Source organism: Loxodonta africana, chromosome 15 (genome assembly GCF_030014295.1).
Source record: "Loxodonta africana isolate mLoxAfr1 chromosome 15, mLoxAfr1.hap2, whole genome shotgun sequence".
In the NCBI taxonomy this organism is placed as follows: domain Eukaryota; kingdom Metazoa; phylum Chordata; class Mammalia; order Proboscidea; family Elephantidae; genus Loxodonta; species Loxodonta africana.
The window spans coordinates 40,495,893-40,512,900 of record NC_087356.1 but is presented as its reverse complement, the minus strand read 5'-3'; the positions used below and the strand labels follow the sequence as shown (position 1 = coordinate 40,512,900).

Below are 17,008 nucleotides of genomic sequence, written 5' to 3'. Positions count from 1 at the left end.
GAGAATAGCAAGAGTGATGTCCTTTAGTGGATGAGAGGAATTGGTATTAGTGCACAAACAGAAGGAGCAGATTTAGCTCAGCGCACAAACAGTTCTTCCATGGAAACAGGGAAGCCAGGATATGTGTGAATGGGTGTGGGTAGGTGGACAGATGTGGTGATAAGAACTTGTAAAAGTTCCAGTCTTCCTAAGGGCCTGTTTCCTCAGTGAAATAGGAAGCAAGGTCTTTAGCTGAGAGTAGGGATGGCCTGGTAAGTATTGGAAGTTGAGGAGGGAGAAGAGGGTGTGAATGATTGTCTAGGACAGGGGTTCTCGACTAGGGGTGATTTGTCCTCCAGGGGATATTTGGCAATGCCAGCAGATATTTTGGGTTGTCATAACTGGTGTGCTACTGGCATCTAATGGGTAGAGGTCATGCTGTACCATGAGGGATGCTGCTAAACATCCTACAAAGCACAGGACAACCTCCCACAACAAAGAATCATCCTGCCCAAAATGTCAGTAGTGCCAAAGTTGAGAAACCTTGCCCTAGGTGGAAGGAGAGTAAGTGGGTACATAAATACAAGGTGTTGGCTGGGCAGCAGTAAAGGCTCACTTTTTTAAGGTTAAACCAAAAACCCAAACCAAACCCGTTGCCGTCGAGTCGATTCTGACTCATAGTGACCCTACAGGACAGGGTAGAACTGCCCCATAGTGTATCCGAGGAGCGCCTGGCGAATTTGAACTGCAGCCGTAGCACTTAACCACCACGCCACTAGGGTTTCCTTTTCAAGGTTAGTGATCATTAAAGGGTGACCAGGTTGTTTTTTTTTCTCCAGCCGCTGTTTGGCCACCTGTCTGCAGTTTTAGACTAGGCAGAGAATTGGATTTAACCAAGATTGTAAATTTGCCAGATGTGTAAGGTGAAGTGAGAGAGAGACAAGGTTGTTGTTTGTGAGTATAATGACTGTGGATTTCAACACGGTAAAGAGAAGTGTGAGGAATCAGGACTTGAGGACAATGGAAAGGACGTGTTCTTTTAAATAAGTACCAGGGTATTTCTGATCATCAGCCAGGTTTGGAACTGGAATACAGCTATTTTGGCCTTGCAGAGTTTTGCTTCAAGGTTGAAAGCTGTGTTTAGTGAGTTGATGAGAATCTTGGTTATATGTCATTGTTGTACTCTGGGAAATGGTTAACCTATTTGTTTTTCTTTTCCTAAGTTGCTTAAGACTGCCTTTGCTTCTCTTCAGGCTTCCTAGCCTGCCTTTCTCATGGAACTTGTGCTTTTTTTTTCCCCAGGGCACTTTTCATAGCCAAAAGGCATTAGAATATGGCACCAAACTTGTTGGAGGAACAACGCCAGGGAAAGGAGGCCAGATGCATCTGGACTTACCTGTCTTTAATACTGTGAAGGAGGTAATTAATGGTAACTGAGTTTGGTAAGAAAAGAAAAGCAGGAGAAGAGCAAGCATACTTTGGGTAGAGATCTCAACTGGGTCCCTTTTGGGAGAGACACTTGCTCTTTGAAAATCCAGTAACCTAGAGAAATTTGAATTGAATTAAAAACCAGTGGGTTTACCTTGGTCTTACGAGGTCAGGATGGTTTGGTAGTACAGGACCCTCAAATTCATGGATCCCAGAGCCTTTCTAGGTAGACTGTTAAACCGTTACTATCCTCCCCCTTATCCAGTGGACCCTACTCCCACCCCCATTGCATTTTTCCTGGATGCACGGGCAAGGGGTCACATGCTGGTACTTTTCTGTTTGCAGTGACCTTCTCACTGTAAGAGCTTGAGTATCTGCACCTGCTTCCTGCTATCCCTTCACATATCAGGATGACAAAGCTTCAGAGAAGTAAATGCAGTTCTCTGGCCAGAAACATTGGAGATTTCTGATTTGGCTTGTCATCTTTGTGAAGGTTATATGCCTTCTCTACTTGAAGACTCTGGAGAGATCCAACTTAAGGGCCCAGATGATTTTCTACAGATTTGAAGATACTTTCTCCACAGCCTGTGTCCTTTTTGTTAATAAGCACATACTAGCTTTTAAGGAAAGAAGTGTCATGGCCTGGCTTCTGTTTGCCTTATTATCCTTTTCTTACCCTTTAGTTTTCCAGGTTGTTAGTGGTATACCTGTCAGCCACCCCTCCCCAACACTGCATGGGACTGTGTGCCAGGCACTAACCTAAGTGCTTCTTACATATTGCCCACATAGGCCTGCCACGACTCTCTGAGATAGGTGCTATTATCATCCTCATTTTACAGACAAGGACACTGGTGCAGAGAGGCTCAGGATCTTGCCCATGGTCTCACAGCTGATAAGTGAGACTTAGCATTCTAAATAACGTGTTGAGTCTCTGTAAAAAAATGGAATGTGGAGTCAGAGTGACAAATCACAGATTCTTAGTCTATTCTCCAGATTGCTGATTTCTTTTTCTTTTATTCTGCTTTAGGTGAAAGTTTACAGCTGAAGTTAGTTTCTCATAAAAATTTACACACATTTTGTTATGTGACTCTAGTTGCAGTCCCTGTAATGGGACAGCACACTCCCTATTTCCACTTCAGGTTTCCTGTGTCTATTCAGCCACCTCCTATCCCTTTGTGCCTTCTCATCCTGCTTCCAGACAGGAACTACCCATTTAGTCTCGTGTATCTACATGAACTAAGAAGCACAGTCTTCATGAGTATTATTGTTTCATGTTTTATAATCTAATCTCTGTCCGAAGAGTTGGCTTCAGGAATGGTTTTAGTTCTGGGTTAACAGAGTCTAGGGGCCATGCCTTCTGGGGTTCCTCTAGTCTTAGAAAGTTAAGTCTGATCTTTTTACATGAATTTGAGTTCTGTACCCCACTTTTCTACTGCTCCGTCAGGGACTCTGCTGTGTTCCCTGTCAGGGCAGTCATTGGTGGTAGCCAGGCACCATCTAGTTCTTCTGGTCTCAGGCTGATGGAGTTTCTGGTTAGTGTGGCCGTTTTGTGTCTTGGGCTAATATTGTCTTTGTGTCTTTGGTGTTCTTCATTCTCCTTTGCTCCAGGTGGGTTGGGACCAATTGATGCATCTTAGATGGCTGCTAGCAAGCTTTTAAGACTGCAGATGCCACTCACCAAAGTGGGATGCAGAACATTTTCTTAACAAACTTTGTTATGCCAATTGACTTATATGTCCCCTGAAACCATGGTTCGTAGACACTGCCCCTGCTACTCTGTTCCTCCAAGTGTTTGGTTGTGTTCAGGAAACTTCTTAGCTTTTAGTTTAGTCCAGTTGTGCTGACTTCCCCTATATTGTGTATTGTGTATTGTCCTTCCCTTCACCTAAGATAATTCTTGTCTACTGTCTAGTTAGCAAATTCCTCTAGGATATATTCCAAGTAGTGGGATTGTTGGATCGTATGGTACTTCTATTTCTAGCCTTTTAAGGAAGGGGCAAATCGATTTCCAAAGTGGGTGTACCATTTTACATTCCCACCGGCAGTGTGTAAGTGTTCCAGCCTCTCCACAACCACTCCAACATTTATTTTTCTCTTTTTTTGATTAATACTAGCCTTGTTAGGGTGAGATGGTGTTTCATTGTAGTTTGGATTTGCGTTTCCCTGATGGCTAATGATCGTGAGCATTTCCTCCTGTATCTGTTAGCCACCTGAATGTCTTCTTTGGTGAAGTGCCTGTTCCTATCCTTTGCCGATTTTTTAATTGGGTTATTTGTCTTTTTGTTGTTGAGTTGTTGCAGTATCTTGTATATTTTAAAGATTAGACCCTGATCAGATATGTTGTAGCCAAAAATTTTTTCCCAGCCTGTAGGTTCTCTTTTTACTCTTGGTGAAGTTTTTGATAACCGTGTTTGATTTTTAGGAGCTCCCAGTTATCTAGTTTCTCTTCTGGTATTTGGGCATTATTAGTTATGTTTTGTGTTCTGTTTATGCCATGTATTAGGGCTCCTAGTGTTGTCCCTATTTTTTCTTCCATAATCTTTATCATTTTAGATTTTGTAATTAGGTCTGTGATCCATTTTGAGTTAGTTTTTGTACATGGTGTGAGGTATAGATCTTGTTTCATTTTTTTGCAGATAGATATCCAGTTATGCCAGCACCATTTGTTAAAGAAACTGTCTTTTCCTCATTTAACAGACTTTGGACCTTTGTCAAGTAGCAGCTGGTCATAGGTGGATGACTTTAAGTCTGGATTCTCAATTCTGTTCCACTGGTCTATGTATATTATGTATATGTTGTTGTACCAGTACCAGGCTGTTTTGACTACCATGGGGGTATAATAGGTTCTAAAATTAGGTAGTGTAAGCCCTCCCACATTGTTTTTCTTCTTCAGCAGTGCTTTACTTATCTGGGGCCTCTTTCATTTCCATTTGAAGTTGGTGATTTGTTTCTCCATCTCATTAAAAAATGCCTTTGGAATTTGGATCAGGATTGTATTGTACCTGTAGATTGCTTTGGGTAGAATTGACATTTTCACAATGTTGAGTCTCCCTATTCATGAACAAGGTATGTTTTTCCAGTTATGTAGGTCTCTTTTGATTTCTTGCAGTAGTATCTTGTAGTTTTCTTTGTATGGGTCTTTTACATCTGTCTTAGTCATCTAGTGCTGCTATAACAGAAATAAAACAAGCGAATGGCTTTTACAAAGAGAAGTTTATTTCCTCACAGTAAAGTAGGCTAAAAGTCCAAATTCAGGGCATCGCCTCCAGGGGAAGGCTTTCTCTCTCTGTCAGCCTTCTCATCAATCTTTCCCTGGACCAGGAGCTTCTCCGCACTGGAATCCCAGGTCTGAAGGATGGGCTGTGCACTGGTTTTTGGTGGTATGAGGTCCCCCAACTCTCTGCTTGCTTCCTTTTCCTTTTATCTCTTGGGAGATAAAAGGTGGTACAGGCCACATCCCAGGGAAACTCCCTTTACATTGGATCAGGGAGATGACCTGTGTAAGGGTGGTGTTATGATCCCACCCTAATCCTCTTAATATAAAATTACTATCACAAAATGGAGGACAACCACACAATACTGGGAATCATGGCCTAACCAAGTTGATGTACACATTTTTGGGGAGTCAGAATTCAATCCATGACAACATCTTTGGTTAGATTTATTCTTCAGTATTTTATCTTCTTGGGGGCTATTGTAAATGTTATTGATTTGGTGATTTCCTCTTTGAAGTTCTCTTTGTTGGTATAGGGGAATCCAACTGATTTTTGTATGCTTATCTTGTATCCTTATACTGTGTTGAAATCTTCTATTAGTTCCAGTAGTTTTCTTTTGGATTCCCTGGGGTTTTCTATGTATAAGATCATATTATCTGCAAATAGGGATGCTTTTACTTCTTCCTTACCAATTTGGATGCCCTTTATTTCTTTTTCTTGCCTGATTCTCTGTTTCCCTATTTTCAGTGTTTTAGCTTTGATTTATTTTTGTGACTTCTCTATCTGGGTTGATATCTCCTTCTGTCCTGTGTTCTAGTCTTGAGTTGTTATCTGATGTTATTGATTTTCTAACTGGAGGACTCCCTTTAGTATTTCTTGTAATTTTGGTTTGGTTTTTACAAATTCCCTTAACATTTTTTTATCTGGAAATGCCCTGATTTTGCCATCATATTTTGAGAGACAGTGTTGCTGGATATATAATTCTTGGCTGGCAGTTTGTTTCCTTCAAGGCTTTATATATGTCATTCCATTGCGTGCATGGTTTCTGCCGAGTAGTCAGAGTTTAGTCTTATTGACTGTCCTTTGTAGTTGCTCTTAAAATTCTCTCTCCATCTTTGGTTTTGGCAAGTTTGATTATGATATGTCTTGGTGACTTTCGTTTGGAATCTACTCTGTGTGGGGTTTGATGAGCTTGTATAAATACCTTCTCATCTTTCAAGATATCGGGGAAGCTTTCTGCTAGCAAATCTTCAAATACTTTCTCTGTATTTTCTGTTAACCTGCTCTGTTCTGGTACTCCAAACACACTCGTAGGTTATTCCCCTGGATAGAGTTCCACATAATTGTTAGGGTTTCTTTGTTTTTAAAAATTCTTTTATCTGAGTTTTCCTCAAATAAATTGATGTCAAGTGCTTTATCTTCAATCTCAGTAATTCTGACTTCCATTGCCTCAATTTTGCTCCTATGATTTTCTGTTGAGTTGTCTAAGTCTGAAATTTTATTGTGCATCTTCTGGAATTCTGTTTGCTGTCTCTCTGTGGATTCTTGCAGCCTGTTAAATTTGTCATTATGCTCTTATGTAACCTTCTTAAGTTCCTATGTTCCTTTGTCTCCATGTTCCTTGACTTGTTCTGCGTTTTACCTGATCTCCTTCCTGATCTCTTGGAAAAAACCAAACCAAACCCAGTGCTGTCAAGTCGATTCCAACTCATAAAAAAAAAAAAAAAAAGACCTCTGTATATTAATCTTTTGAATTCTACCTCCGGTAACTCCAAGACTTTATCTTCCTCTGGGACGTTTCTTGGTTCTTTGTTTTGGTTGCTTGCTGAAGCCATCATGGTCTGCCTCTTTATGTGATTTGATATTGACTCTTGTCTCTGAGCCATCAATAAGTTGTTATATTTATTTATTTTATGTTTGCTTACTGTGTTCTAGCTTCTTGTTTTGTTTTGATATGCCCAGATAGGCTGCTCATGTGAGCTACTTTGATTATTGGTGTCTTTGAAGCTCTCACATCCTGTCATCAGGTGGTTAGAACTGTTATTAGGTATGTGAGCCCAGGAGTCTGTTTACTTTTCTTGTGTGGATTCAGCTAAGGTGTCCAGGTCGTCGGTCACTGAGTGTGTGGTGCAGTCTCCTACCTATAGTCCGAGACGGGCAAGGGTGATTGAAGTAGACACAGGTGTCTGGCTACAATAGGGGGTTATGTGCTGAGCAAGGCAGTGGGTTGATGGCTGCCCCTGAGTGCCTGGGTGGAAGGTATGTCCCTGTTCCCTAGAGTGTGTAGGTGGGTGGGTTTTGCAGCCGGACTTTTGGCCACCCAGTGCTGTTGGCTCTAAGGACTGGGAGTTACCACTTATTCTCGGACCCCTGTCACGGATGGGTAGGTGGAGTGGGTGGAGCCCCAGTCTTCAGACCCCTGATGTGGGTAGATGAGGACCCTGCTTAATGCAGGGCAGTGTCCAATATCATGAATCTGCCACTATCCCTTAGCTGTTGCAATTGAAAATAGGCTTCAGGTATATACCCTGTTGTTACTGTGCTGAGGGCCTATGCTGTTAAAATGGGCCCACAAAGGCTGAGGCAGGGATGAAAGGTATTCAAAGTCTGTGGACCCCTTATGCCTGTGCTTAGGCAGAAGGCTGTGCCTGCCCTGAGTTCTCGGCTTAGGGGAGCTGGCAGATTATTTTTTCCTGTTTGTTAATTTGTTCCTTCTCCGAAGCCGGGAGAATGTCTTGGGCCACATGACAGGTCCCACTTCCAGCCCAGGGGTCGAGGCAATTGCTGAAGCTGAACTGGGAGTCGGGAGGGGGAGAGTAAATGAGAGAGAAGTACTTCCCAGAGTGGGGGAAGGGTACTTTTGATCCCATGTGGTAGGTTAGGTGCTTACACTTAACTTTTGCAGATTCAGCGCCACTTCTCCCTGTTTCCGAAGGCTTGCACAGACTCTCTGCTGCTCGGTTTCTCCCCACGTGGAAAATGCATCCTGAGCGCTACTGCTCGCCTCAACCCATGCGCGCCGGCCCATCCAGCCTGCGGGGTGCTGGCGAGGTCAGGTCTGGCAAATCCTCACTGCTCCTGAACTGTCTCTCTTCCCCTGCCGCTCAGTCTGACTCAACTTTGTCTTTGATTTTCAGGGCTCCTAGATTGTCATATATAATCAATTCACTTGTTTTTTCGAGTCTTTGTTTGTAAGAGGGACCACTGAAGCATCTGACCATTCTGCCATCTTGGCCCCGCCTCCAGATTACTGATCTCTTAATACTTTCAAAATGCTTTTTAAACTGAAATTTAATTCTTTTGCATAGAACTAATATATGGTTAGTGTAAAAACTCATATGACATAAAGGTGTATATAAAGTTAAATTTCACAGTGTTTTCTCCATCTCAGATTTTGCCTCTATAGAGAGTTGATTTAAATTCATTGTGTGTTACATTCTTTTTCTACATTTATATGAATATATGTAAAAATGGTCGTAATTTAAAAGAAACTTAGTGTACATTCTTGACTAATGAAAAATCTAGGAAATAATAAATATTTAGAATTGATGTATTGACGATAAAAATGTACCCCTCTCCCTCTTTTAAACATAGTTTAAGGTATGTTTTGAAGTATTAGATATTTTTCGAGTACAAATTTATAGACTTAATCTCTTTTCAGAGTACTAACCTCAAATTGATATTAATTTGTAAGTTTAATCCTAAACTATATGAAGAAAATATTAAATCAAATGTGGATTTTTTTCATTTTACTTTAAACTTGAAAATAAGATGGACTGATATATAGTATTTGTGTGTGTGTGTTTTAAGTGTACTGTATTTTAAAAGGTAAAAAAGTATATGTTCTGTAGAGGGATCGTTTAAGGTCTTTTTGCTTTAGTTTTCTTAAGTTTTTTTTCCCCCCTCTAAATTTTATTATCGCTGACTGTATGACCTTAAAATATAGAGAGAAGTGGTTTTCGTAATTCCTCTTGTGAGACTTCTCTTGTCAGGAAGTTTATTTTTATTTACTTATTTATTTTTGCTTTCTTTTAATGACAGTTTAATGTCGCTAAGCAATCCCTTTATTATTCATAGTGACATAGATACTAGACACGGCATTTGGAATATTCCAGAAGTTCTTGGACAGATACTGTTTATTTCTTACCATTCAGGTTTTACAAAGAGTTTTCTGAACAGGTAGAAGAGAAACCCTTCATCCAGTATCACTTGGCAGCGCCGTACATCTCTTGTCACAGTCCAGCTTCTACCAGTATTTGTAGCCTTAAGAGGTAGATATATTTTCAAGAAAATGCCTACGTGCCTGTGACCTGACTTCTTTTGGTTCCAACCAAGTTTTTATTTCATTTCCCCATCCCCTCCCCCTTCCCCCACCATTACCTTGAACAGAGTTTTTGAAAACTTATTTTTAACTCCTGGCCTTACTTGTGGATGATCTGTCAGCACCCTCTTGACTTTGTTCTTCTCTCACTGTCAAGATGCCTCTTCTTATTAGGGATATAGTTAGAGAGAGTGCCTCCGTCTCAGGCGGTGGGGAATCATTCAGGGATGGTTCTCAAAGATGCTGTCTTTTACTTTTGCCCCTTCTGGTTGTACCTATATGTTTGTAGCTTAGTATTCATAGCCATTATAGAATACTTTTATTTATAGCTTGATTAAGTTACAGTTTTACCATTCCTAGGGAGGCAGCCTGCTATAACTGAAAAGAGCATAGGCCTTGGAATCAGACACACTTAGGTTTGTATATTGATTCTGCCACTTCCTAGCTGTGTGACCTTGTGCAAATTATTTAATATGTCTTGGCTTCAGAATCTTGCTTTGTAAAATAGGGATAATAATTGTGCAGGGTTGTGGTTGGTGAAGCCTTAATGAGACCTCTAGTGAGCCCTTTCTCAGGCCCTATCACAGAGTAGGTGCTGCTACTCTTGGAGAGTCAGAGATCACTGACAGTCTGTGTTCTCCAGGAGCTTAGGTTGTAGTAGGAGAGATGTGGCTATGCCTAGATGTGGGTAGAGGGATACATCTGTATTGATACAAGTGGAGAGTATGAAAGACCAATGTCCACCGTGAGAACACTGGTCAAATTCATGGTTGCCAAGTGCTTTGCCTGCATTATGAGAGGTAATATAGCAGCAGAACCTAATGCTTATTTCACCTGTGTTCATATTCTCTGGACATTTATGCATGTGCATTTTAGATTTGTTTCTTTCTAATAAACATGCATTTAGGGTAAAACGTCAGCTAAAAAAAACCCCTTCATTTTTGTTGTCTCTTGATAAGGTTTACTAAGTACAATGTATTTTTAAACAGATATTTGAGAGCGAGTTCAGAGGGCTTGGGAGCTCCATAGTTTTTGTTCTCCTGGGGAGGTGTAAGGTCTTTGATACTTTATAGGTGGTACAATGTCTTAGTCAACATGAGCCTGGAGTAGAACAACAGAAATAGGCCTGGCCACAGGATTGAGGGGACACAAACACAAATCAGACAGTGCTTTCAGGTTTGCTGATATGCCATCACCTGAGGGAATGAGATGTCACAGAACCTTTCCATCCATGTTGGAACTCAAAGGGGCAGATAAGGCCCTGCTTGATTCTGCCCTTTTTGGGCAGCCTGGTGAACTTGAGCTTGAGCATAGGAAGAGTGAAGACATTGGGTGTCTCCTGGTGATATCCTTTCCTGGCCTCAAGCCTTTCTTAAAGTCATGGTATTGAATTTATTTTACAGTGTTTATGACTTAACCAATAAATAAAGCACTTTATGGTTAATATTTTAGGCCAAAGAAAAGACAGGAGCCACAGCATCTGTCATTTATGTCCCGCCTCCTTTTGCTGCTGCTGCAATTAATGAAGCTCTTGAGGCAGAAATAGCCTTGGTTGTGTGCATTACTGAAGGTATTCCCCAGCAGGACATGGTACGGGTCAAGCACGCACTGCTGCGCCAGGGAAAGACGAGGCTGATCGGGCCAAACTGCCCTGGAGTCATCAATGTGAGTGTAAAAAATAAGCCTGGATTTAGCCTCTCACAAGGCTAACCAGCTTTGAATCAGCCCAAGTGTATGTGACCTCTGAATTGCCTTTTTTCTTCCCTTATTTGAAACTATGGTTTATTTTCAGCCTGGAGAATGCAAAATTGGTATCATGCCTGGTCATATTCACAAGAAAGGAAGAGTTGGTAAGTATGTTTGTTATTTTCTTATAGATGAAAAATAAGATATTTGCCTTAAACATCCAAAAGTTGTAAGGAAAATTTGTGACTATGCAAATCATATTCATTTAAATTATTTTAACTTGAACTTACCGGAGAGGTTTTGTGGTGAATTGATTCTATATCCTGAATTGAATGAGTTTATTTGAGAAGCAATTGTAACTCTTCAGGATCAGTGAATATATCCTCTAGGGTTTTTGAAGATTCTCTTACTGCCCAGCATGCTGTTAGATTCTTCCATATGTTTGCATGTTTCAGTAGTTCATTTTATTGCTGAATGGTATTCTATCAGGAAGCTGTGGTGGCACAGGTTAAGTACTCGGCTGCTAACCAAAAGGTCAGCTGTTCGAACCCACCAGCTGCTCCATGGAACAAAGATGTGGCAGTCTGCTTCTGTAAAGATTACAGCCTTGGAAACCCTATAGGGCATTTCTGCTCTGTTCTGTCAGGTCATTATGAGTCGTAATTGACAGCAATGGTTATTTTGTTTGTTTGTTTTGTTTTTATCATTCTGGTGTTTGATTATACCACAGTTTGTTTATCCTTTCTCCCATTAATGAATGTTTGGGTTGCCTTCAGGTTTGGGCCATTGTGAATAAGGCTAAAGTGAACATTTTGTGTTTACGTCTTTTTGTGGTGTGGCCACATTTTCATTTTTTTTGTTGTTGGGGTAAAATATCGAGGTAATAGGGTAGAAGTATGTTTAACTTTTAAAGAAATTATCAAATATTCTATGAAGTGGCTATATCATTCTGTATTTCCACCATCAGGGTATGAGAGTCCCTACTGCTCCACATCTTCTCAAACGCTTAGCATTGCCAGTCTGTATCTTAGTCATTCTGGTGGGAGTAAAGTGGTATCTCATTGTGGTTTTAATATGGGTTTCTGTGATAACTAATGATGCTGAATACCTTCTCATGTGCTTTTTAGCCATTCATATATCTTCTTTTGTGAAGTATCTGTGCAAGTTTTTTGCTTATTTATTGAGTTGTTTGTCTTTTTATTATTAATTGTAGAGGTTCTATAAATATTCTGGATATAAGTCCTTTGTCAGATGTGTGTGCAGATATATGTGCTATGTGTTTATATTTAGTTTTTCTGTGTCTTTTCCAAGAATTCAAATTTATTTTTACTTAGCTTTTTTTTTTTGGATATCACAAACTTTTCTCAAAATGTATTGGCAATATTGTACCACTCCTTGTTTAGCTCCTTGAGGAAACAGCCGCATTAGCATTTCAAAATTAGCCACCTTATGCCTATTTTTAAAATCTTCACGCTTAACTCTCACTTAGTTATTCTGTTTCTTCATAATGATAGGTGGCCACCGCATTTTCTTTATCTATAAACCATGGCTACGTTACTACTAAGTAAGAATAACTGTAGTGGGTGAATGTGGGTTGTATCTTTTATAGGAGTAGGTTAAAGTTCATGTTTTTTTTTTTTTTAATTATTGTTGTCTCTTAGAGCTACCGGCCCGGCTGCCAGACAGCTTATCAAGTTGTCTTATAAGGCAGGTTACGGGGGCTCCATAGGCCAGCTGAGTTCCAGTGGGTGTGGCGTGATCCTTGTAGTCACTGATGTTCTTATACATATTTGAGTACTATTTGTACTGCTTTGAGTGGCTGCTGCTACAGTCTTGAAGTGAGTATGGAAGGAATGTCCTGTGCTTAATTACTTTTCTGATCACTGCCCTACTTTCTAAGGTGCCCATAAGCCCACAAAAACAAAATACTAAAAGACGTTCAAGGACATCCTTTAGACCTTGGTTTCTCTGACTAGCCTTGACATTGATGAGGACTTTTTTTTTTTTTAAATCTTCACCTAAAAGAAAATGTTATGCTGTAAGATTTTTGAGGGGTTGAGGGGAGGAAAAAAAGTCGATCGTGCACTGCCTAGTCCTGTTTTGATACCAGCGCTGATATTCTCAGTAGCCTCAGTGACTGCAGATCTTTAAATTAGAATTTAGGGAAAGGGAGAGTTTTTCAGCTCTGTGGGTATTTCTGAAGGACATAACGTGACATGATGGCAGTACAGTAGTATTAGTGGCTTTCCAGTTTGTGCTAATGACAGCTGACAAGATCACGTATCAGCTAATTCAATGTATTGAAGGAAGTAGCTGGATTCCAAATTGATGATATTTAACTTTACTGTATTTTTGTACTTTCAGCCACATGTGACATACTTGACTCTTCCATCTTCTTTAAAATTTTCCTTAAATTTTTTATATTGAGGTAATTATAGATTCACATGCAGCAATAATACAGACAAATCTTGTGTACCCTTTACCCAATTTCCCCATGCTTTTTTAACATCTTAGAAAACCGTGGTACAATGTCATAATCAGGATATTGACGCTGATACACTCAAGATTTAGAGCATTTCAGTCACACCCAGTTCCCTCCTGCTTGCCCCAGGAGCCTGAAATCTGAATATCAAGTTGTATCCTGACCGCCCTCTGATTCTTCAGTTAGGAACACTGTTCTACCATCTGGGTCAGTAAGAGACCCCCAGAGGTGTTCTAGCTCTGTGGTGACTATCTTCCTTGCTGGACTGTAACCGTCACATCAGTAAAGACTTTTCCTCACCCCTGTGTTCTCAGTATTGAGCACAGTTCCTGGCACAGAAAGTTCTCAGTAAATATTTATGAATACGTCAAAACTGAAAACCCTTCAATGGAGCACTGCCACCACCTTCAGCAAAATCTAATTCCAGTCGTTTTAAGACCTTTCAGTAACTGGATCCTAATTTATGACAACCCCACCTCCCCAGCTGTCTTATCTCCCCTGTTCTTAGAGCCTTGCTCCCTCTGCATCCTCTCTCCTTAGTAGTCCCTCCTCTGTGGGCCTTTCATAACTGAGAAGGTTTAGAGAAAGGAAAGATCATATCTCACGTATGTCTGGGCGTGAGATCAGGGAAGACCTCGAGGAGAAAGTCACATTTAAGCTTATCGTGAAGGATGGTTAGATTTTTGTCACATGGTAGAGGTGAGGGGCTCTGTGTTACATGGAGCAAATGTGAAAAGGTAGGAAAGCATGAAGTATGATTGAAGGATAAAACAGTTTCACTAGGGTAGGGAAATAATGGCAACAAATCTAGAGAGGTGGCTGGAGCTGTGCTAGGCTGGGGAGCTGGTGCAGAGTTCCATATGAAGCGAGGCCTCCCTGGGGGGTGGCATGCTTATAGCTGTCACCGTCTGGTGAAGTTAACCTACAAAAGCATGCTGACAGTGCTGTGTGCGGTACAGCCCAGCAGTGACCAAGATACACACACCTGCCTTTCTTTCACTTTGGTTTGTGTGGAGCATCTGAACTTACGTGTACCCAGATTCATAGCTAGAAGATGAGTGTTTCTGCACAGATCGTGCACTTAGCACCCAGTGAGTATGCAGTGACAGTAATGCTTGTGGTTATGATTTCGTCAGTGTGATGGGAACTCTGATTTCCCCGCTAGGGGGATCATATTGTTAGAGAAAAATCTTCCATGTCTCTAAAGAATGCTCTGAGGCAGAAGTTTAAAGAAAGCATCCATGGACACCCTGGAATTATTCACCGCTCCAGAGTTGTTTTCCTGTACCTCAGCCAAGCATGGTGAGCTACAAGAGGAAACGTCTTTGGTGGACCAAAGAGAAGACATTGAACTGCCATCACACCCATCCCTACCTCCATGTATACACACCTTGTCCAGATGTAAAATTAGATGCTTTCATACGGGCCTGTTTTATAAAGGAAATTAGATGGTAGACTTGAATCCAGAAGGATCTTGACTTTATTCCCCAATTTTCTTTATATTAGTTTTAAAGCCTGTATATTGTTTGAAAATAATTGGGAAACTAGTTTTGGAGGGAAGCATCATGACTGATGCTAGTTTTACAGGCTGAAGATTTTGGTGGTTGTCTTAGTCATCTAGTGCTGCTGTAACAGAAATACCACAAGTGGATAGCTTCAACAAAGGCAAACTTATTCTCTCACAGTCTAATAGGCTGGAAGTCCAAATTCAGGGAGTCAGCTCCAGGGGAATACTTTCTCTGTCTACTCTGGAAGAAGGTCATTGTCATCAATCTTCCCCTGTACTAGGAGGTTCTCCTCATAGGAACCATGAGTGCAAAGGACATGTTCTGTTCCCAGATGGGGTTCTCCCTCTCTGCTCACTTCACATTCTCTATATCCCTTGTAAGGTAAAAGGTGGTGCAGGCCACACCCCAGAGAAATTCCCTTTACATTGGATCAGGGATGTGACCTGAGCAAGGGTGTTATACCCCACCCTAATCTTCTTTAACCATAGGCAGAGATTATGATTTATAACACATAGGAAAATCACAAAATGGAGGACAACCACACAATACTGGGAATCATGGCCAAACCAAGTTGACACATATTTTTGGGGAGCATGATTCAATCTATGACATTAGTTTAATAGTTTGGGTATCTATAAGTCTACTCCATTATATTCTGCCCCTGTAAGCAGGATGTACCTACCAAGTTCATACTGACATTATCCCCTTCATAAATATTCCCAGAAGGTCTTTCTGGCATTGTTTCTGTAGTCGTAAAAGAGCAATAACTGATAACTTTGAAAACTCTTTTCTTTAAGCCTTCTTATTTTATCATTTGAAAATGTTGGGATATATTTTATGTATACCCATGTTAGTTACTCCAAGTATTTGTAATTTAGTTGACTGTATGATAGTCTGTCATGTGAACACAGTCTAATATTTTTTAATTCTCTTTAAGGTATCGTGTCCAGATCTGGCACCCTGACTTACGAAGCAGTTCACCAAACGACACAAGTTGGATTGGGGCAGTCTTTGTGTATTGGTGAGGGATTTTTGCCAAAATCATGTTATTGGAGTATAGTCTCTCATTGAATGAGTATAGTGGTAATTCCAGATTAGATTATTTGCAAGAGTATTTGCTGTCATTTTATTAAAAGGATTTTGTGATTTGAAATTTAATTTGCTTAAGTGTGAAGCTCTTAGGTATTTTTTCAAGATTCATAGTCCAAGATTTGATTTCCATGTTGAGGAACAAGTGTCTTGGGTCATGTGGCCCCTGGAAGAGAGCACTGGTGCCTGAACACATCACTTACTTTGCTTGCTGGGAACACAAGGGTTCTTCCTGCCAGCACTTTGTCACCAGAATTATGTTAGGTGTTTCACAGTTACTTAATTCTTTGCTATCAATTACCTCATTCTTAAGGCAACCCTCCAAGCCGCCTCTGAATTGGGAAGTACTCTCACAGCTTTATTGGTGAGAAAACCAAGGTTGAAAAAGGTTGAGTTCCCCAGAGCCTCTTTTTTGTCACATCATACTGCCTCCCACTGAAAAAAAAACTAAAATTCCAAAAAATTTTACATTTTAAAATTATTTCAGTGTTTGTGACCAAAAACCAGGCAAATTTCTCATTTTTATAAATATTCCTTCAAATCATTAGACTGCCTTTTAAAAACCTTTCAAAAATAGTTTTTATTTTTTTTGTAATAAGTTACAAATTATAACCCTGGCGTATTTTTATTAAGATTCAAATCTATAAACTCAGTTTTGCAAACACCTGTTGAGCCTTTCTATGTGCAAAACACTGTGTTAGATGTAAGGTGGCTTAGTGGGGTGGAGAGTAAGAACAGATTTCGAGACAGGGTTGCCAATTCCGTCTTCTCCAGCTTCAGTTTTTAATTTGTGAACTGAGAAGAACGATGCTCATCTCATAGAGACGTTGGCAGAATTAGGAAATAATAGGCCTGATGTGTACTAAGGCACACAGTTGGCACTTGATAAATGCTAGTTCCCTTCTTTAACTTTGTTTTTCAGAGATGTATTGAAAAGTAAGAAATTAATCCTGCCCTCAATAAATTTAAAAGTTAAAAAGTGACAGCCAGTCTCTAGGAACGTTTACTTTAATCCTATGCAAATAAACCAAAAAAAAAAAAAAAACCAAACCCACTGCTGTCAAGTTGATTCCAACTCATAGTGACCCAACAGCACGGAGCAGAACTGCCGCATAGAGTTTCCAGGGAGCGCCTGGTGGATTCAGGCTGCTGACCTTTTGGTTAGCAGCTGTAGCTCTTAACCACTGCACCACCAGGGTTTCCCCCGTGCAAATACTCGTTTGTAATTGTCATGTGCTTGCAGTAGAGCCCCTATGTCCAGGCTCTGTCTTCACGCACTCTGGATCTAAGGGGGTCTCGG

At 40.5% G+C, this 17,008-nt stretch overlaps 1 protein-coding gene across 1 annotated transcript in view; it reads left to right on the top strand.

The window, feature by feature from the left end:
• The window catches only part of SUCLG1 (succinate-CoA ligase GDP/ADP-forming subunit alpha), a 43,570-nt gene that overhangs the window by 16,604 nt on the left and 9,958 nt on the right, over positions 1 to 17,008 (top strand). The window contains exons 3-6 of the mRNA XM_003420415.4: positions 1,282 to 1,398; positions 10,396 to 10,608; positions 10,736 to 10,793; positions 15,557 to 15,640. Of these exons, the coding sequence (XP_003420463.3) occupies positions 1,282 to 1,398; positions 10,396 to 10,608; positions 10,736 to 10,793; positions 15,557 to 15,640 (472 nt within the window). The remainder of the gene's footprint in view (positions 1 to 1,281; positions 1,399 to 10,395; positions 10,609 to 10,735; positions 10,794 to 15,556; positions 15,641 to 17,008) is intronic.